This window comes from Halyomorpha halys, unplaced genomic scaffold (assembly GCF_000696795.3).
Source record: "Halyomorpha halys isolate HHAL.00 unplaced genomic scaffold, Hhal_1.1 Scaffold12.1, whole genome shotgun sequence".
Classification (NCBI taxonomy): Eukaryota; Metazoa; Arthropoda; class Insecta; order Hemiptera; family Pentatomidae; genus Halyomorpha; species Halyomorpha halys.
The window spans coordinates 2,360,871-2,379,230 of NW_027109908.1; the positions used below are offsets into that span (position 1 = coordinate 2,360,871).

Below are 18,360 nucleotides of genomic sequence, written 5' to 3' on the forward strand. Positions count from 1 at the left end.
ATTAGACATATTTTTGAAGAGTGTACTCACTATTTGCCAACAATAAAATAGAATAGGACTGACTCGAAATTTATCCGAAGCTCTCGCAGATGAGGAAGCTAAACGACGAGTTTGCTTACACGAGTTTTTGAATTTTTAAAAGCACTTCGCCTTCTTTATAAATTATAACTCCTCTTCGATTTTTATTTTTTTATGTTTTTACTTATTTTATTTTTTATTTTATTTTATTTCTTTTTCAATTTTTTTTTATTTATTTATTTTTTATTTTTTTACTTTTATCATGGCATAGGCGTTGATGACCAGAGGGTTTTACGCCTTTAAGCAACAATCAACAACAACAACCTTTTGGATAAAATTAAACCCACTATTTTTCCATTTAAAACTATATAATAATGACATTTTATAGTATTAATTATATTACAGTAATACAGTAAAAAGTACTTAAAAAGATAATAAATTAAAAAATAGTTCCAGGAGTTGTAGATATGAAAATAGATTTTAATAATGTGACGAGCAAAGAGGAATAAATCTGAAAAGGGGTGAAATGTTACAGATGTTTAGAATACATATTTATATGTTTGTGGGTAGGAACGGGCAGCTCAGTGGTAAAGCACTATGCTGATATTTTCTATGTACGATATATGATATTTTCTATTTCACTATTTATTTTATCTAATAAACTATTTGATGACTATTTTTCACTGTAGCATTAAGTCTGCCCTGTGAGTTCGGTATCACTCCAAGGGACTTAGCCTTATAAAGTGGGTACTCTTAATTGGGTTAAAATTTGGCGGTCAATTCCTTTTTAAAAAAAACAGCCCAGCTCACACTTTTTTTCGCTAATAGAAACATCCCTCATTATGTTTCAGAAATAAAATGAATCCAAATTTTGCTTCATATGAATTTAGCCATTTTTTAGAAAGAGAGACCTTCGCTGTTGTTCATTTGTGACCCCATTAAGCTATGCAGAGCAAATGCTATACTTGGTAAAATTATGCAACATCACCATGTAAGCAAAGCTACAACAAGTAATGTTTTTAAAAAAATAAAAATAAAAATGTTGGAATGAAACCAAGCAGTGACGTACAAGCAGCGACTGTCCTTGCCCCAATATCTACACAACATAACAAACAACCGGCAAAACCTGATCCAAGCCCAACCTTTCATATGTCCCATTGGAAGTCCTCGAAATAAGTTATACGCCATCAATCACACATGAGAATTATCCATCTACGGGTAATTAATGATGGGAAAGAGCGAAAGCGAGTTGTTCACTAGATGCCAAGGATTGTTCGGAAAAATTATGCAGTTATATATTTTTAAAGTGTTCAATGAATCCGTGACTCGACATACCTATAATGGGATCTGATTAAACGAACTGGATATCGGTATATCGGGTGTAATTAGGAGTTCATAAGCTCGAGTGGATTTATTATCATGTTTCCTTCGCTTCTTATGGAAGCTTATTACATAAGTGATCTAGACCTCTTATGGCTCAGTAAATGTTCGTTTTATCCGGTTAAATGCAAAATCTGGGCATGATCGTTACTAAATTAGTCTAGAATATTATTGAAATAAGCATATAGACCTATTAAGTCTACTTTCTATTTTCAATAATATTTTGCTATACTACTAATTAATTTAATATAATACTATTTTCAATAATATTTTCCTTTTTTTCTTCTATAGTTTATCTTTATATTTACATCTAATTTTCTCAGTATAATAAATATTAAAAATTCTAAATATATATTCATATATATATATTCATCAATATAATATTATTAGCAATGAATCAGAAATCATTAAAAAAAAAATTATATATTTATTATAATCTTTGTTTCGAGCAACACAGTTAATAATGCTATTTGGGATATAATAATTTGATTAGAAAGAATAGTCTTTAGTTATTTCCTGTCCAGACCACGATAGGTCTCTTAGACAGGAATTATCAGAGAGAGCTCTCTGAGTAAATTAAAAGTTGTTTAAAATTGCATAAAATCATTAGAGAATAGAAAACAAAGTTTATTCTGGGACAATGTCCCTTCAGAATAACAGAAATGTATAATTAAAAGTAAACACATCTAACTAGAAACTGCAACAATAAAAATAGCTCAGTTGATTTTACCTGCTACAAAACAAAATATCTCAGTAAACTAAACAAAATAATTTCTTAATCTAAAGTAAAAAATAAGTACAAAAAGTAAATATTATAAACTAATTCATAAGTAACAATTATTCATATAGACACATATACATATGCAAATATATACTTATGTCTATATATCTACACATATGCATACACCACAAATAACATGGCATATGTTTAAACATATCTAATCGTTGTGAAAAAAGCTTTGCTAATACCTTAATCTTTAAGAGTACATTTTCAATTAGAAATACTTTTGAATAGCGTTTAGCCTTTGTTACATAAGGTTGTAGGCAGGAAGACGTACAAACTTTCCTTCCAACATAATGAAAGATGAAGGAATCCGATACATAAAGGATGGATGCTACCCAAAATGTCTTTCTTACCTGTACCCTTTTAATTTAGTACACAGCAAAATTTTAAACCAGTTATTATTGAAATATTGTTGATTGTCCATGGTTAAATGTTAATACTTTTTTTTCGACACTTTGATACAGATATATTAATTATTGGAGAAGTTTGTCGGGGGGGGGGGGCGGTCAGCAAAGAACAACATAAATAAACAAAACCATATTTATTTATTTTATGCCGACGTTTCGACCTGAGTTTCAGGTCTTCATCAGGGCTATAGAACAAAAGAGATAACAACAACATTTAGAGAAACATACAATTGAAAAGGAATAGTATACAAACAAATTTAGAATTATACAAAATATTGAATTAAATCGTAAATGATAAAAAATTGATAACTGATAATTGAATAGTAAAAAAAATTTTTTTAATTGATTGATAATCGTGGAATTAGCTGGTAGTAGATTGAAAACAGTGACAGATGAAATATTATATCATGTAGGTAAGAAGATATGTAGCCCCTGATGAAGACCTGAAACTCAGGTCGAAACGTCGGCATAAAATCAATACTGATGGTTTTGCTTATTTATGTTGTTCTTTGATGACCGCACCCCCTGACAAACTTCTCCAATCATTAATCTACGGTCAACTATCTACACCTCATTATCGATACAGATATATGTTTGATTTTTCTTACATTCGATGTCTGCAACCTCACTATCTAGTTATCCTTCTACGCTTGTTGTGTTCTTAATTGTTTGATTAATGCTCAAATATTTTTTCCATATTTTCCCCACTTCCAAGTTCGGGTTCTTGTTTCATCATGGAAGCATCATACCCATTTATATGGCTTCGGGGTTTTAACCCGAGGATATAAAAGTACATTATTAGTGACCGAAACCCATGGATCGAATGCTGCTTCAAAACACCTGCCAAAGGGCTTTGATCCGGGTACTTATCTAGATCGTTAGCTCATGGATTAATGTCATTAAAACGATAATCGATGTTATTTCCTCCCTCCCCCACTAAATTATTCCGAACGTGCTCTTCCATCGCCGAGACCTGTGCATTACCCCCGGACGGAGTGAATGCACCGCAGTCCCTATTCGTCCTCGAGACTGTAAACACAGGGTGGTTGACCCCGTCCATGGTAATACACAACCCGAGGGGTAATTGTAAAGTCAAAATACCTTTCAGCGGGACCCTATGAATAAAAACCTGGCACAGTTCTTGTATTTTTCTACACAAACCGAACTCATTGTAGTTTCCGCTCTCATGTATCTTCTATTCTTAACTTTCTTGTCCAATTCCTTTTCCCTCTATTGACTGGTTTGGTTTGTCACAATTATTTCTTCAATGTTCACTTCTCCAGTATACTTCAATTGCTCGTTTCATAACGGCGGTTGTACGAATATTACATAAACCATTGCTTATTAATTAATATAGATACTTTCGGTTCGTTTCACATTAAAATACATTTCATGTATGATCACGCGGTCATTTTCCTGAATTTCATTCCTTTCATTTAGTAACGCTCATTCCTTGAACGCCGATTATGCAGTGGGTATTTATTCGATGATGTGCTGAGTCTTAATTTAGTATGCTATTTATGTTTATTCAGTCGTTTTTATTTTATTAATTTTAAAAATAATTTTGCCTACAGACGAACCAAGGTTCCTATCAATTATAAAAGACTGATTTAGATTTACTAAAATTTGGCTAATTTCTACAAATAGAGTTGAGCTTTGGGGTTCCTCTTAATCATCTAATTCCTCTCTTATCCAGTCCTTACGATCCAAAATCCTCACTGCTCCTTACTTTATCACAAATGAAATCATCCCTAAAATCTTTATTTGCTTTATGGATGTATCCCCAACCAGAGAAATCAATCACTCCATAATACTCTTCCCAACCACCCAATCCTAATAGTTTCTGTCCTAGAGTCCTTTTCTTTTCCTGCGTATTGAATTATATTATGTATATATTTTTTCTTTTCTTCACCATGTGTTAAAGTTTTTATTTTTATTTTCTTTAACTTGTGTTAACGTTATTTTCATATTATTTAATTGGTATTATTATTATACTGTTTCCTTTTTGTTAAAGACATAATATTTCTTTATTATTATTTAATATCTTTCTATTTTATTTATTTAAAAACACATTTTCATTATTTTGTTGTGCATGCATAGTACGCATACAAGGGGGCAGCGGTACCAGCGTGGCAACGAGCCAGTCTGCCAACCCAAAGGTTGTCACATCGAGTCCCGGTCCCACCCTAGCTTTTTTCAAGTATAAAATAATGCAAAACTCACTCACAACTTCCCGCCGGGCATCCCGTTAGCCAATGGGTGGCACTCACAAAATATAGACGTGGGGGTGACGAACCCACCCTACGAAAAAACACGTGATGTATTTCCTAATACTTGATGTATTCCTTTTTTTCTTATAATTTTAAAACGATGTAATATTCAATTAGATTCTAATATTAATTTTATATTAAACTAAAGATTCTAACAATTTTTTGTTTGGGCTTTCCGTTTTGTCCAGTGTAATTGGAACCAGAAATGGGACTATCCAATAATTCGCGGTCGCAAAGATGAAATTAGTATTCAGCATCCTAAAAAAAATTATATTTCAGTTACCTAAAACGAGATATATTTCTTGTCCTTATCTGATTGGATTACATGATCAAGAACTCTTTTTTTGTACATTAATTTGATTATTGTTATCTTTTTGAATATTAAGGAATTCGATTAATCGTCGTTATGTAATCTCCTGTTCTCTGTTTGACTGTTCTGCTTTACAAATTAAAACGTGTTCTGTTTTTTCTAAAGACGTGTATGTAGGCCACGTCAGACGCAACAATCAGCCTCTCACTATTGTGCAAAATAAGTTTTATTGTTAATTATCAATCAGTGTTAAAATAAATGTATTAGTTTCAAATCAGTCGATTTAATGTAAAAGAAATTGGTTATTTTTACAGTTTGATCTAGGGACGTTTCGATACTTCTGATATTCAATGGTATCGATACTTTTTGACCTATACTTGCGATTCCAGTAATCGATACTTTCCATTCGATAAATTAACGGTAACGATACGTCCAATGATTGTGAAACCCGTATACAATACGATTTTATTGTGGCCTATGGTCTATTTGTCGGCCGGTACAACCCAGATATCGATACTTTATCTGAATTCGGTTTATCAGCTCAGCCTCATCCAATATCGATACTTTGGTTGTATCGCAACGCTCATGGGTTGCTGAGGTATTAATAACAGGTTACTGAGATATCAATAACTGGTTATTTTTAAATGTTGCAGAATTATTAATTACGGGTTATTTTTGCTGGTTATATGTGGCGTATTTTGTTTTCTTCTTTAATGATTCATAATAATGTTCTGTGTTAACAATGACGAGGCTCAGTCCTGTTGCCTTATCTGATCACTATCACATTCTGTTGGTGATTGATATAAATATTAAATATGATTTGTTATTTTAATTATAGTAATTTTTAGACTTGTCGATCTTTTATTAGGAATTTACATCGTTACGACTAAACCCGCAAACATTTACCTGAACAATGTATTTAATTTTTTAACCTTGAGATCTCCTTATTTGGCATTTTAATATAAAAGAGAGATAGACATAGAAAGATGAGCTCATTTTAATTTTTTAAAAACCACACAAATTACATAATCCGTTTAGTATATATTTGGTCCTTTCCATTGAAATAATCTTTTTATTTTATCCCAATCCGGTGCTGGTAGGCATGGAGCGAGTTTTGGTACCGGTTTTGTTTGACCTCATTTCCTTTCCAGTTCGCCGATTAGATTTTTTTTTGGGGGGACTTTGAATCATTTTTCCCAAGCTATATTATCTGAATCAAAACACTTTATCGAGTTCAAGAGATGGATTTTATACGTCTACAATAATTTGTTATTTATGATGATTATGGAAATCGTGCGTTTATGCCCTCTTATTTTATATTATATATTATTTTCGAATGGCAGGAATTAGTTTTTATTTAAGGTTTTCTTTTAGTTGTACTCGTACACTTTTTTCTATTTACTTTTCCTTACCAGTTTCTGTCATAATCATTCTCCTTCTTAATTCCAATTTTCTCTACTTTTAGACTCTTTTCCATTCATTTGAAAATGTCGATCTTAAAAAAAGTACAAAAAACTGTTGTTGTTTTTTTTTTTTTTTGCTTTTTTAGCTCCTTCATTGGCTCATTCGTTCATTACCAGTTAACCCATAAATGAATGAACGCATTGTAGTTTTATTTTTTACTAATTTCTTCTTGTGTCATGTTCACATTTTTTATGTAGTGTATTGGTGAACCATATATGTTGCAGTATTTATTAACTAGTGGAATGAAAGAATCGACTCTCAAATATAAGACCATTTTCATTTTTTTTTTTTTTAATTTAATTTTTACGTCTTTTTTTGTAATAAACTATAAAATATTTTTCGCTTATTTGTGTTCACAATACCACTCCACTGACCGTACCTTTCACTATCTTCTCCTTGGAATAGAAAATGGATTATTATTAAGACATTGTTCTCCTCTCTCCTGGGCACGGGTTCGAATCTAAGTGTGGGAGATTTATGTTTTTTCTGCGACATCACCCTCTTGAGTCTCACTCAGCATCAATAAAGGGGGTACTCTTAATTGAGGGAAAAAACCTTGAGGTTGATCCTGATCCTTATCAAATCATTTCCTAGCACAATAGTTGGTCTAGGGGCAGTATTTCCTTTCCAAGTATTGAACACAAGAAGACCCTTCATGTATTGTTTTTTTTTTTTATTATAAACTAAAATTATAATCTTACTTATGTTGTATTTAAGATTCATTATTGCTTTTAAAAATTGGGAAGTAAAATTTCTGTTAAAATCATCCTTGTGTTTTGGATCTTCGTTGCCATTTCTAAAAACCTTGAGATTGGAATGCACAAGATTACTGATAACTTTATACTAGAATGGAAGTGGGTAATCCTTGGAGATTAGAGGCGTGTCAAGATTGGACGGGACAGTCCCCCACACGGCGGCCCCGTATCGGATTGAGGCGGCGTTGCCAAGGTAACAACCAGGCAGGTGGTGGCCAGGTGTTGTCCCACCTGTCTTCCCCTTTCTTCCGCTCTCTCTTCCTCCAGTTATATCTTCCATTATACGCTTCGCGGTTTTTTTTTTTCTCTTCGGTTGATCCCCGACGTTTCATAATCATAGTAGAGCTGGTCACCTGGCTGCATTTGTTACCGTACGTGCAATGAGCCGAGTAACGTATCGGGGATCGATGAAAGAAACAGTGTTGCCTGTTGAACCATCGCCTCACCTTGACATTTCCCGAGCCATTTATAAGAAGTAATCACCTCCCGTTAATTATCCGAAAGGTAAATTGCTTGTCTTCGCTGACATTAAAGTTATAAAAGAAATGCTGTTGGCCCGCTCTGACATAATTCACTCCAAGGCTCACGGTTAATATGAGCTTCAGGAAAAATGTATTTTATATACAAGATCATTGCGATTAATGGATTCATTAGTAGCTACTATATCTGAATGGGGTCGATTTTACACTAGTAACATCTTTCAAGTGTTTGTTGAAATTGAATTAATAATAATTAATTTTATATTTAATTAGTTATTTATGGACTGTTAACCTTTATTTATAATCGATTCCTGACAGCCTTCCTAGATCTTTGAAAAGAAACTCTTGCACCATCCTATAACTACTGATTCCTTCATACGTTATCGTCTTATCATTTAAATCACTCAGTACATTTACTTATTTTATGTTTTAAATGCCAACAAATTAATTTTTAATTTTCTTAAGAAAAACAAAATAGTTGGCTATGAACTATAAACTAAATAAAAATATATGTTCACTATTTTCACATAACACCCTACTTACGTTCCCAAGTTATTTGCGTATTGGTGGGCTCGTGTTGATGCTATTTTGTTATTTTCGAAAAAAAAAAGACAAAAGTTATGAATAAAAAACTTATATTATTCTGTATAAAAATTCGTATTCAAAGGTTTCTTGAGGTGGGAACAACGAATATAAATTTAGTTCCTGCCACGAATTTCACAGTTTAACAAAACTTTATAGGACCGTATTGCATTTGAGAAAGATGGAGTAGTCTCGGGTTTTTTCCGTTCGAATCTTTATTTTCTCTTATAATTATTCATAAATTCTCACCCTATTTAGATATATTACTCAATTTAGAAAAAAAAAATCTTTTACTGTGCCTTTGGTGTCAATATAGTGAACTACTCGTCCTTGTTTAGAAATATAAATTCGATTATTGCATTTTTTTTTTCTATAGAATAAATGCATTCATTTTAATATTTATTAACCCATATTTTGATTTATCTGATGAACATTCATTAAAATCGTCATAAATTTTGAAACACGATATTATTTCCGCCTAATGATTGGTTTTTATTTATTTAAAATAATTTATTATTTGGATAGCTTTTTTTTATCAGGGAATAATATTTTGTAATTCGTTTGTAGTGTTAAGCTAAAATAGGCCGTGGGCTCCTGGCCAGGCCGAGCCCTGACACAGGGGAAAACCTGGAGGTTAGGGCAGGGTGTTGGCCACCGCGGATCATTACCAGTCTCTGTCAGTGCCAAGCCTTTTGTATACTTACCAGTGTGCTCATTCAGCGCTTTATTTCGTTTCTTTTGATGATATAAGCATAATTAAATAATCTGTTTTATTTTTTCTAAAAATAAGAATAAAACCTACTAATCAGTTTTTTTTATCAAGATTATATCTGCGTAATGTAATATATTTGCACACATTACAAAATGAATATGTCATATAGTCTTAAGAGGGTCTGATCTATATACCACATCCTAAACCTGAAAGACAAAAACATAAAATAAGATTCTGAGCGTTCATGAAAAGATATTCCTTTTTTAATCCTCCTTCTCATTTGGATTTAATTTGAACTTTATAAGTGATTTGTGTGATCCTGGTTACGACCAAAATATGATATTTTATTTATTCTTGCATCATAAATCTATGCCTTTCATTTAGTGCGGCAATAATGTGTGCATGCAGCATAAAAATTCAATTTTTTATCTTATTTATTATTTATTTTATGCCTACTATAATAAATGATGAAATTCAATTAATCACGTAAATATTTCTGTAATTTATGTCGTTGATGGAGATAGTAATAAATTTCACTGGTAAACAAAAAAAAATTTATGTTTATATTTTAACAATTAAATTTGATTCTCTTCATAATATAATACATGATGTAAAATGCGTAATACTATTTAAATGAGCAATACAATTTTAATGAAAATTCGATTATTATAACATAGGCAGATTTTAAATTATGTATCATTTATTCGTGATCTATACTCTCAGGTTTCATTTTATATTTTCCTTCTTCTTTTTTTTATTAGAATTTTATACTTATAACTTTAACTTTTTTTTTCTAAATTATTCTTTTCGAGATTCCGTTTGCCAATATTGTTGGTTATCAGCCATTTTCAAGAGAACCATTGAGCATAAACATTTTTTAAGGACTAAAATGAAAGCTATTTTCAAATTTACTTCGAATTAGTTATATATGTTTTTTCTGGTAACGAATATGTTTTAAGATGTTTCACAAAATTTTAACGACTTTTTGTTGATTGTGGTCAATGTTTGAAGAAATGTATATTTAAAAGTAACGCTGCAGAGCTCATTTTGGTTTCAAAATTTGGTTTTCATGGAAATTAAAACTTTTTATTTCGTGAAGTTTGCTGTTGTTATATTGAAATTCATTAATTCGAGGATTCTATTGTGGTTTGTCTTGAGAATGTATAAAGTGAAATAAAATTATGACCATTTGGATATATTAGCTTGTATGTGTAAAACGAATACATAGGGAGGGAGATCTGATATTTTTAGAAATCCTGTATTTTTTTGTATTTTATTCCCCTATAATATTCTTTCTGAATTAATTAATTTCACTTTATTGAATGAATGCAGTAGCTGAGATATACCCGACAGCATTCGAAGTTGGAGTACAGGGGCCCGATGAGAGACTAGGTCAGGTATTGTGACCGTAGTCACAAAGCAGCCAAACTTTCCGCCGCCAAGTTTCACCCCTTATCTCAACCCCCCCCCCTCCTCCCGCCAACACTTCAGAATAATATTTATTACTTTTAACTCTTGGTATAATTTAGCTGACGGGACTTTTTAACGTCTTCCGTCGACTTTATTACTTAGCCAAGAAGATATATCTTCGCGTTTTGTGAAAACTTAATTTTATCGGCATTCACTCCAGTTGTAGATCGTAATCGATAAAGCGTTTTATTTTGACCTCTTGACCACGCTGTATTTCTCTGTATTTTTTTTCTTTGGTAGCATTAGATATAAAATGTATATATTTTTTATTAATATATTCTGTGCATATCGCTGTATGTATATTTATACACCCATGCGCTCAAGTATATACTAGAATTGATCTTCAAACCAGCTCCATGTGGGTTTGCCTCGAGAACCACAAGTTCTGCGACCTGCAGCCTTTCACTTCTAAACGGGTTCTTCAGACCAAGAAAGAAAAAATTCTTTCTTGAAAGTGTAAGAAATCTGCTGCTTTTTTCCAGTTAATATTTGTCATTACTTCTAAGAGGGATTTAAATTTTTAAAAGAAATATAATAATTCAATATAAATAGTACTTTTATTAATTAATAATAGAAATATTCTGGCACATAAAAGTCGTTCCCAGAGAATAATTTTATTTCCATTTGCTATACTCATGAATAGAAATAACATATAATACTCTTGATTTGATTATTTCTAAATTATTGAGTACTGACGTATAAATAGCCTAAATAAATAATTACAGAAATACCATAAATAGAACTTCATGAAACCAAAAAAATGGATCATTACTGATTAATACATTCCATCTAATTCAAAATTAAAATTTAAAGAATAATTGTAATAAAATAAAACATATCCAGACCATAGACCACCCAGGCCGGATTCGAACCGGCCCCGCTGCAGTTCCAACTTTACCAAGTCCAACGCCTCAACTCACTCAGGTACAAACGGCCCCAATATTCTAATTTTATTAAAATATTTTTAATATAACTAAAATTTTATGTTTACACTAAAATTATATGTCCTAATTAATTTTAATTTATAATTAATTTGTTGAGATTTAAAAACTATTAGAGTGTTGTTTTAATTCAAGTTCATCAAGGTGATATAGTTTTTTTTTTTTAGATTTGACTTTATTCACTTTAAAATTCTTTAACCTTACAATATGTTATATTTTAACACTCTTTCAATAGCCCCCCTGTCCCGTAAAAAAGAGATTCATAAATTATAAAGAGATTCATTATTCATAAAGGAATAATGGTGACTGAAATCGCCCAATTCATAACCAACAGTTTATAATGATTTGAACCTGGTAATAAAGAATTTGTCGACAGAATTGAAAAAGGAGTTAATAATATCAACTGAGTTCTTAGTGAGTTTTTTTTTTAAAAGAAAAATACTTATAAAAAAAAATAATAAAATTATATAGAAAATGTGTAAGTATTAAGTTCGGTTAACTTTTTATACAACAGTACTAAACATTTAAGTAAAAAGAAAATTAATGACTTTCTGATATCAAGTAAATATTTGCATATTGTTTTTATAATTTATCACTCCCATGTGCTCCAATCGAACTTTGGTCGAGTGTTTACTATTTTGTTTCCTTATATCCAGATTTATTAGGTTTGATTCCTGTTTTATATGTAATACATTAAATTAATGTTTATTTTTTCTTTCCAGATAAAGAGTTTCCTCCTGCTCCAGAACCTGAAGAACCTGAAACAGAAAGTAAGAAATAAATATTTATTTATAAATAATTTCTAAAAATTATCATAAAGTATCAGAAGAAATTAATTCATCTTTTTCCAGAAAATAATAAAACCCATACCTTTTTCATTATCTATGAAGGGACTAATTATCGTTGTTGTGTAATAAATTAATAGTGCTTGATTTTTTTTCAACTGGCCTGGGTGATTGTTTTTTTTTTAAACTAATTTTCTTGCTTAGTTACCTTCTGTGATTTTCTCAATAAAATAATACATTACTTTTGAAGAACATATGGAGTAGTATACAAGACACTAAGTGGTATTATTTCGGGAAGACTGAAGGAAGCAACAGTCTATTATAGTTATTGTGAACCTGTACTGTAACCTATATACTTAGTTGCGTGTGGCATGTGGGAACGGCATGTGGCATGGATAGAGTATCTGTCCGAGGGAATTAGTCAAAACCGTTATTTTTTGTTTCACTTCTTTTGGAGTATACACATTTTTTAAAATTCTTCCTTACACGATTTTATATATTTTTAATTAATTAATAAACATCTGCGTGTTTTATTTTCTGGAATGTCAAAAATTGTATAGGTACCTTACTATATTTCGCCGTCACAGTTCAACAGGGTAACGTCTCAAAAATGGTCGTTTTGAGATCTACTTGTAATCTTTGCAATAAGGTTAAGATCTATTCTGTAAAATACAGTAAGATATATGTCATGAAATCTAAATAAAAAAACATATTTCGAGATATTACAGTTTAGAACTATATAGATCTTATCCTTAGTGGTAAGATAACATGCATATAAAAAAATAACTATTTCTTGAGATGTTACAATGTTGAACTGGGACAGCGATTTATAGTGCATTTTAAATTACTTTGGGACCCTCCGTAGATGAGATGGTTAGGCTTGTTAGATTTTGAGATCTCCGGGCAGCGCCGGTTCGAATACGGTCTGAGGAGTTGACTTTTTCCTTAAGTGGCGGTCCCACAAAATGAAAAACTTGACCCCCCACCATGGTTAGAATAGATCAGTCACCAATAGATAACTTAACAAACATCTTCGTTGTGGTTTGCCTTAAAAAAAATTATTTTGACCGCGAATCAACTTGGGGATCAAGTGACTAAGGGCCTATAAAGTGAGTTCATTTGGTTATAGGATAAACCTGATTGGGCATTAATGCTAACCAAGTCAACTCATATAACCAACATACTTTGTAGTAGCCCAGGTCACTTTTTATCATCTTGGATATTATAATTAAGTATAATGGATATTATACTATAGGTAGGTTAATTAGTATTCTTGGCTTCAGAAATTCTGAAAGCTGAACTGTTACTGATATTCTGTCGGTAGTTTAGGGTTGTATGGGCTTTCGAAAATAATGGTATTACAATATAGTTTTTTTTTTTTTCATATAACTATTATCACATTCTAATCTTTGTGTTTATATCAACTTTGTAATTTATCTGTCTATTTATTTTTCGTAAAAATTTCGAGGAAATATATTATAAACCCATGACCTCAATACTGTATACATAATTGTCCCAGACCAACAATGGCGGAAGGAGTTGGTTGCACGCCCTCCTGAATTAGGTTCCTGGAAGCATTTATACTGCTCGTGGTCCAAGACGGGGTAGAACGAATGGCTCTGATTCATCGCCTCTTGTGAATGTCTCAAGGAGTAGGATGTCGCGCCACTTAATAGAACGGTTCTACCTTGGTCTGTACAATTCGATAATTAAACCAAGAAGGATAGATTAATTTAGTAAATTTTCCGGACTCTAGTGGTTGTTACAGGGATCCAGGATTTAAATTTCGTCTGGTTATTTTACGAATCTTGTAACTTCTAGGAAAAATGATGTTCGTAAATTGTTATATCAGAGTTTCCTGTAATTATTTTATTTCACCTAAGGAAATGGGCATGTTTAGACTTCTAAATATGCGTGAATGTTATCCAATGAGGTTTTACTTTACCTTTTAGTCTGTCCTTCCTCAAAATAATTAAACAATGAATTGTGTCCAGGTTTTAAGAGCAGTCATAAATATATTACATACTATAAAATCTTTTAATAATTTTTGAGAGCTTAATTGTTGAAATCCACTTCTTTTTTAAAAGTTTTTTCTAATTTATATATTAGAAAATAATTTTTTTTTTATCAAATACGACTTGTGCTTCTATTATTTAATGTTGTACCGAACTAATAATGTAGAAAAAAAAAGTTAATATGGTTAATAGTCCTCAGGATTTTGTATTGAAAGGATTAGATACGTTTCATGTTGGAAAATACGCAAGAAAAGTGTCACAATTAAATTGGCAATATTTAAGAGCATTCAATTTCCAAATATTCATATTGATATATCATATTTTTTATAAATTGCAAGGAAATATTTACTACTGTAATAATTATATTATAAAAATAGCTTCATGTTATTTAACAACTGTTATAGTATTTTTAATAAAGCAATTTTGAATCATTTTTTTGTTTTTTCGCGAGTGTGCAAGATATTTTGCTTATTGAAATATTCATATAACATAATTTTATTTTTTTTATTATTTAGTTATTAATTTATTAAAAGTGTATAATGGTTTTATTTTTTGGCGCCCGTTCTGCATTTTTAAATCTGATTACTATGTACACAATGAGTATTGGAATACTAAATCCATGTTATTGTTATCATGATAACCCATTATTAATTTGAAAATAATATTTTCATTTACCTACCTTAAAAATTTATCAAAATAGAAGGAGATATTCAGTGCTGAGGTAAAAAGAAACAAAAAGATTTTAATTATTTACTGATATCCCAAGTTTCGACCCGCATTACAGGTTTTCATCAGGGCTTTTATGATGAATGGAAGTGTTTAGGGATAGACAAATGACTGTAAATTTCAAAGGACATAAAACTATTTTTGTTTTTGTCTGCAGTTGTGACCTTATTCTAATTTAATATGATAAAAAGTACTTCCTCTTTTAAATATTTTATGTAGTTTAAGATTAAGTAATATTTATTACAATATGATAGTCACGTGTATTATGTCTTATACCTGAGGCTTGTAGGTATAAATACATCCACGCCCCTGTTGCTGGAGTATTTCATGAAGGGATGGAATTTCATTTGAATCCATTGAATCATTAAACGGCTCCAAGAATCTAGATCCGTGCGTATCGATGCGTCATTCGATATCGATTCAAATTTTATCAGAACGCTTGATTCCGTATTCTGACAGAGAGAAAAATAATACTGGCTCTGCTTCGATTCATGTGGGTGGATTATTCTGGATGGTCTCTATGTATTAACTCTACCTATATGTCGTGTGGGTGGAACAATATTCTCATCACGGAATATTTATTTATTTAAAATTGCCAATCCGCCATAATTAGTGCCTAGATGCCAAAGTATAGCATGAAATTATTCCAAGGTTCTAGGAAGGAATCCCAATCAGAGAAGTAGTGAATTATGGATGGGGACAGGTTCCCAAGAATCGGTCGCGGTCAGCTAATTAACGTTTCTGGTCATAACCGAGTTTATAACAATCATTATTATAATATATAGTAATACTATATAATATAATCCTTCTATTATACAAAGCACTATAATATAATTCTTATAATTGGATAGAATAATAGTATTATATTATAAATGCTACAATAATATAATAGACTACAATATAAAGCTCTTGGTTCTCACCATATTTTAATTAAACCAACTATGAAAATTGCATATTTAATATGATTGACTTTTGTTCCAAGAATAAAATATAGTATTTTGTGCAATTTTACTTATATCTGCATTTGCTAACCCTACCATCTTAGTTCAATTCCCTTGTTTTTGGAACCGTGATTTTATTATATGTTTAATTATTTTATTTTATTAAATATATTTGATCGTGAGTATGTGAATTAGAAGATTGTCAGGACTCCGGTAAAGAAGAACAAATAGTTTTCAATGCCAATGTTTCCACCCACAATGCAGGTCTACTCCAAGGCTGTACACATTGATAAATTCGAGTGTTTATTTGTTTACACCCACTAATAGAACATCTCCTACATCTCCTGCTATTTAATTTATTTTATGTGATGGAATACAAATATACAATGGTTATATTTTGTACACACAGACACATTTAATAATTTTATAAATATATATAAATTAATATGTATAAATTTATATACATTAAATCTTTACCGGTACAACCCATGAAAGGTCAGGGGTGCAGTACTTTGTAAGGTAGTTACTAGTTACTGTGAAAGGTAGTGATTTGGTCAGAATCACGCTCGACCGCCAGATTTTTAGCAGAGTAATTATCCATCAGGGCTAAACAAAAAAGATTCAAATAAGGTAGATAGAGTCAATTTAAGAGTAAAAAAAGTGATATAAATCATGTGTGAAGGTGGTTGTATATAAACTATCAAAAAATTATATAAAATGATAAAGATAAATACGAAAAAAATATTTACAAACATAATAAAGAGTATTGAACTGATACATTAGAACATATTTTATTTTTAATTTAATTAGGGATAAAATAATATAATTATGATGAAATAAACCAACTAGTTATTATGTCTCCTTATTAAAAAATATATATTATGATGTATCATCTCACCACTCTTTATTATTATGTTAATAATTTTTACTGTCATTAGTTTTATTATCATAAAATTATTTTTATTCTGAGTTTCTACAATGTGGTATAGTTCACTCTGGTTCTCAACGGCTAAGTTGTTGAATCCTTGAAAGTTCATTAATTGTGAAAAAAAATTTTCCGTTTTACAAAAATCCTTTATTTAACATTATTTCACCGATCTTTCCGGGTATTTCTATATTTTAGTCACATAACAGTATTAATATCTTAATTAATGATAATTAGTGTGTAAACACTCCATCTGTTTTTAATGTAGTCCAAACTTTATTTTATTGTTTCCTTTCCTTCTTATTAAAATGTGCATAATTTTATTTTAGGTAAAATATTAATAAAAGTTTTTTTTTTATTTACATTTCTTTCACTGGTCTGCTCAGTATTTTATCTGAATAGAAGTTTTTCTCTGGAGTGAAAGATCGATTCCTCATTATTCCAGAAATTTAGGTAAAGTCTTTTGACGGGATTTTGTAGAAATAATTATGTTGTTTATATTAGTTAGAGTATCGTGTTTAATTAACGACACTACCCATTACTGTGGCCAAAGAGACAGCCTTGGTTAACTTCATTTTTACGTCCGCACAGACAAGCCTCGAAAGATTTATTTGTTTAAAAATTCTACACAAAAGACGGTACTAAGGACAAAGTTAATGCTGTTTTTAACTCTCCCCTGTTTCCTAAGGAGCTGATAAATACTTATGAAGTGGGGAAAGTTCCCGGGGTAGAGAACTTGGGCCTGTATCAACTTTTGTCCTTTATCGCTTTAATATAGAATGATTTCTTTCAGGGGGAAGTTTTTAGCCTTTAGTTGTCCCCTAAGTAAGGAATAAGTTTCCTAAAATCTAGTAAATTACTCCGCTCATTTGTTTAAGAACAATTTCTCATCTTTGGGTTATTTTTATTGCCTAAAAAATAAAAAATGTTGATTCCTTCATGGTTTCATAAAATTGGCAATTTGTGTTACCATCAACAATATCTGTTGATGGACCAATATAATTTTCTTCGGTGAAGCGAAATTCTGATTATAATGAGTAGTAGTGAAAAAAAAATTACATCGGACTGAAACTTTTTTTTTTCTATATTGTACAGAATAGCGTATAATCCATTAATAATGTGGGTTAGAATCCCTTCTGGGTTATTCTATATTTATTTCATGGAGAGCCCGAGAAATGAATGTTGACATTCCTACTCCAGGGATGAATAAGAAAGAAATAGCTTCATAGTAAAATACCAGGGCATTCAAAAAGTCCTGTCGTTTTTCGTTTGTTCGTTGTTTATTTTGTTTCTAGAGTGTTTGCTAATTAATTCCGTTCAATACAACTTTTATCCATGTAAACACAAATGTTTATACTTTATGAATAGGAGGCTAAGGAGGATTAATTTAATGCAG

The 18,360-nt window shown here is 30.9% G+C and overlaps 1 protein-coding gene across 1 annotated transcript in view; it reads left to right on the plus strand.

Annotated features, from left to right (window-relative positions):
- Nucleotides 1-18,360, plus strand: part of Kdm3 (Lysine demethylase 3) — a 497,450-nt gene that overhangs the window by 224,350 nt on the left and 254,740 nt on the right. Inside the window, exon 9 of the mRNA XM_014418050.3 lies at nucleotides 12,295-12,342. Within this exon, the coding sequence (XP_014273536.1) occupies nucleotides 12,295-12,342 (48 nt within the window). The remainder of the gene's footprint in view (nucleotides 1-12,294; nucleotides 12,343-18,360) is intronic.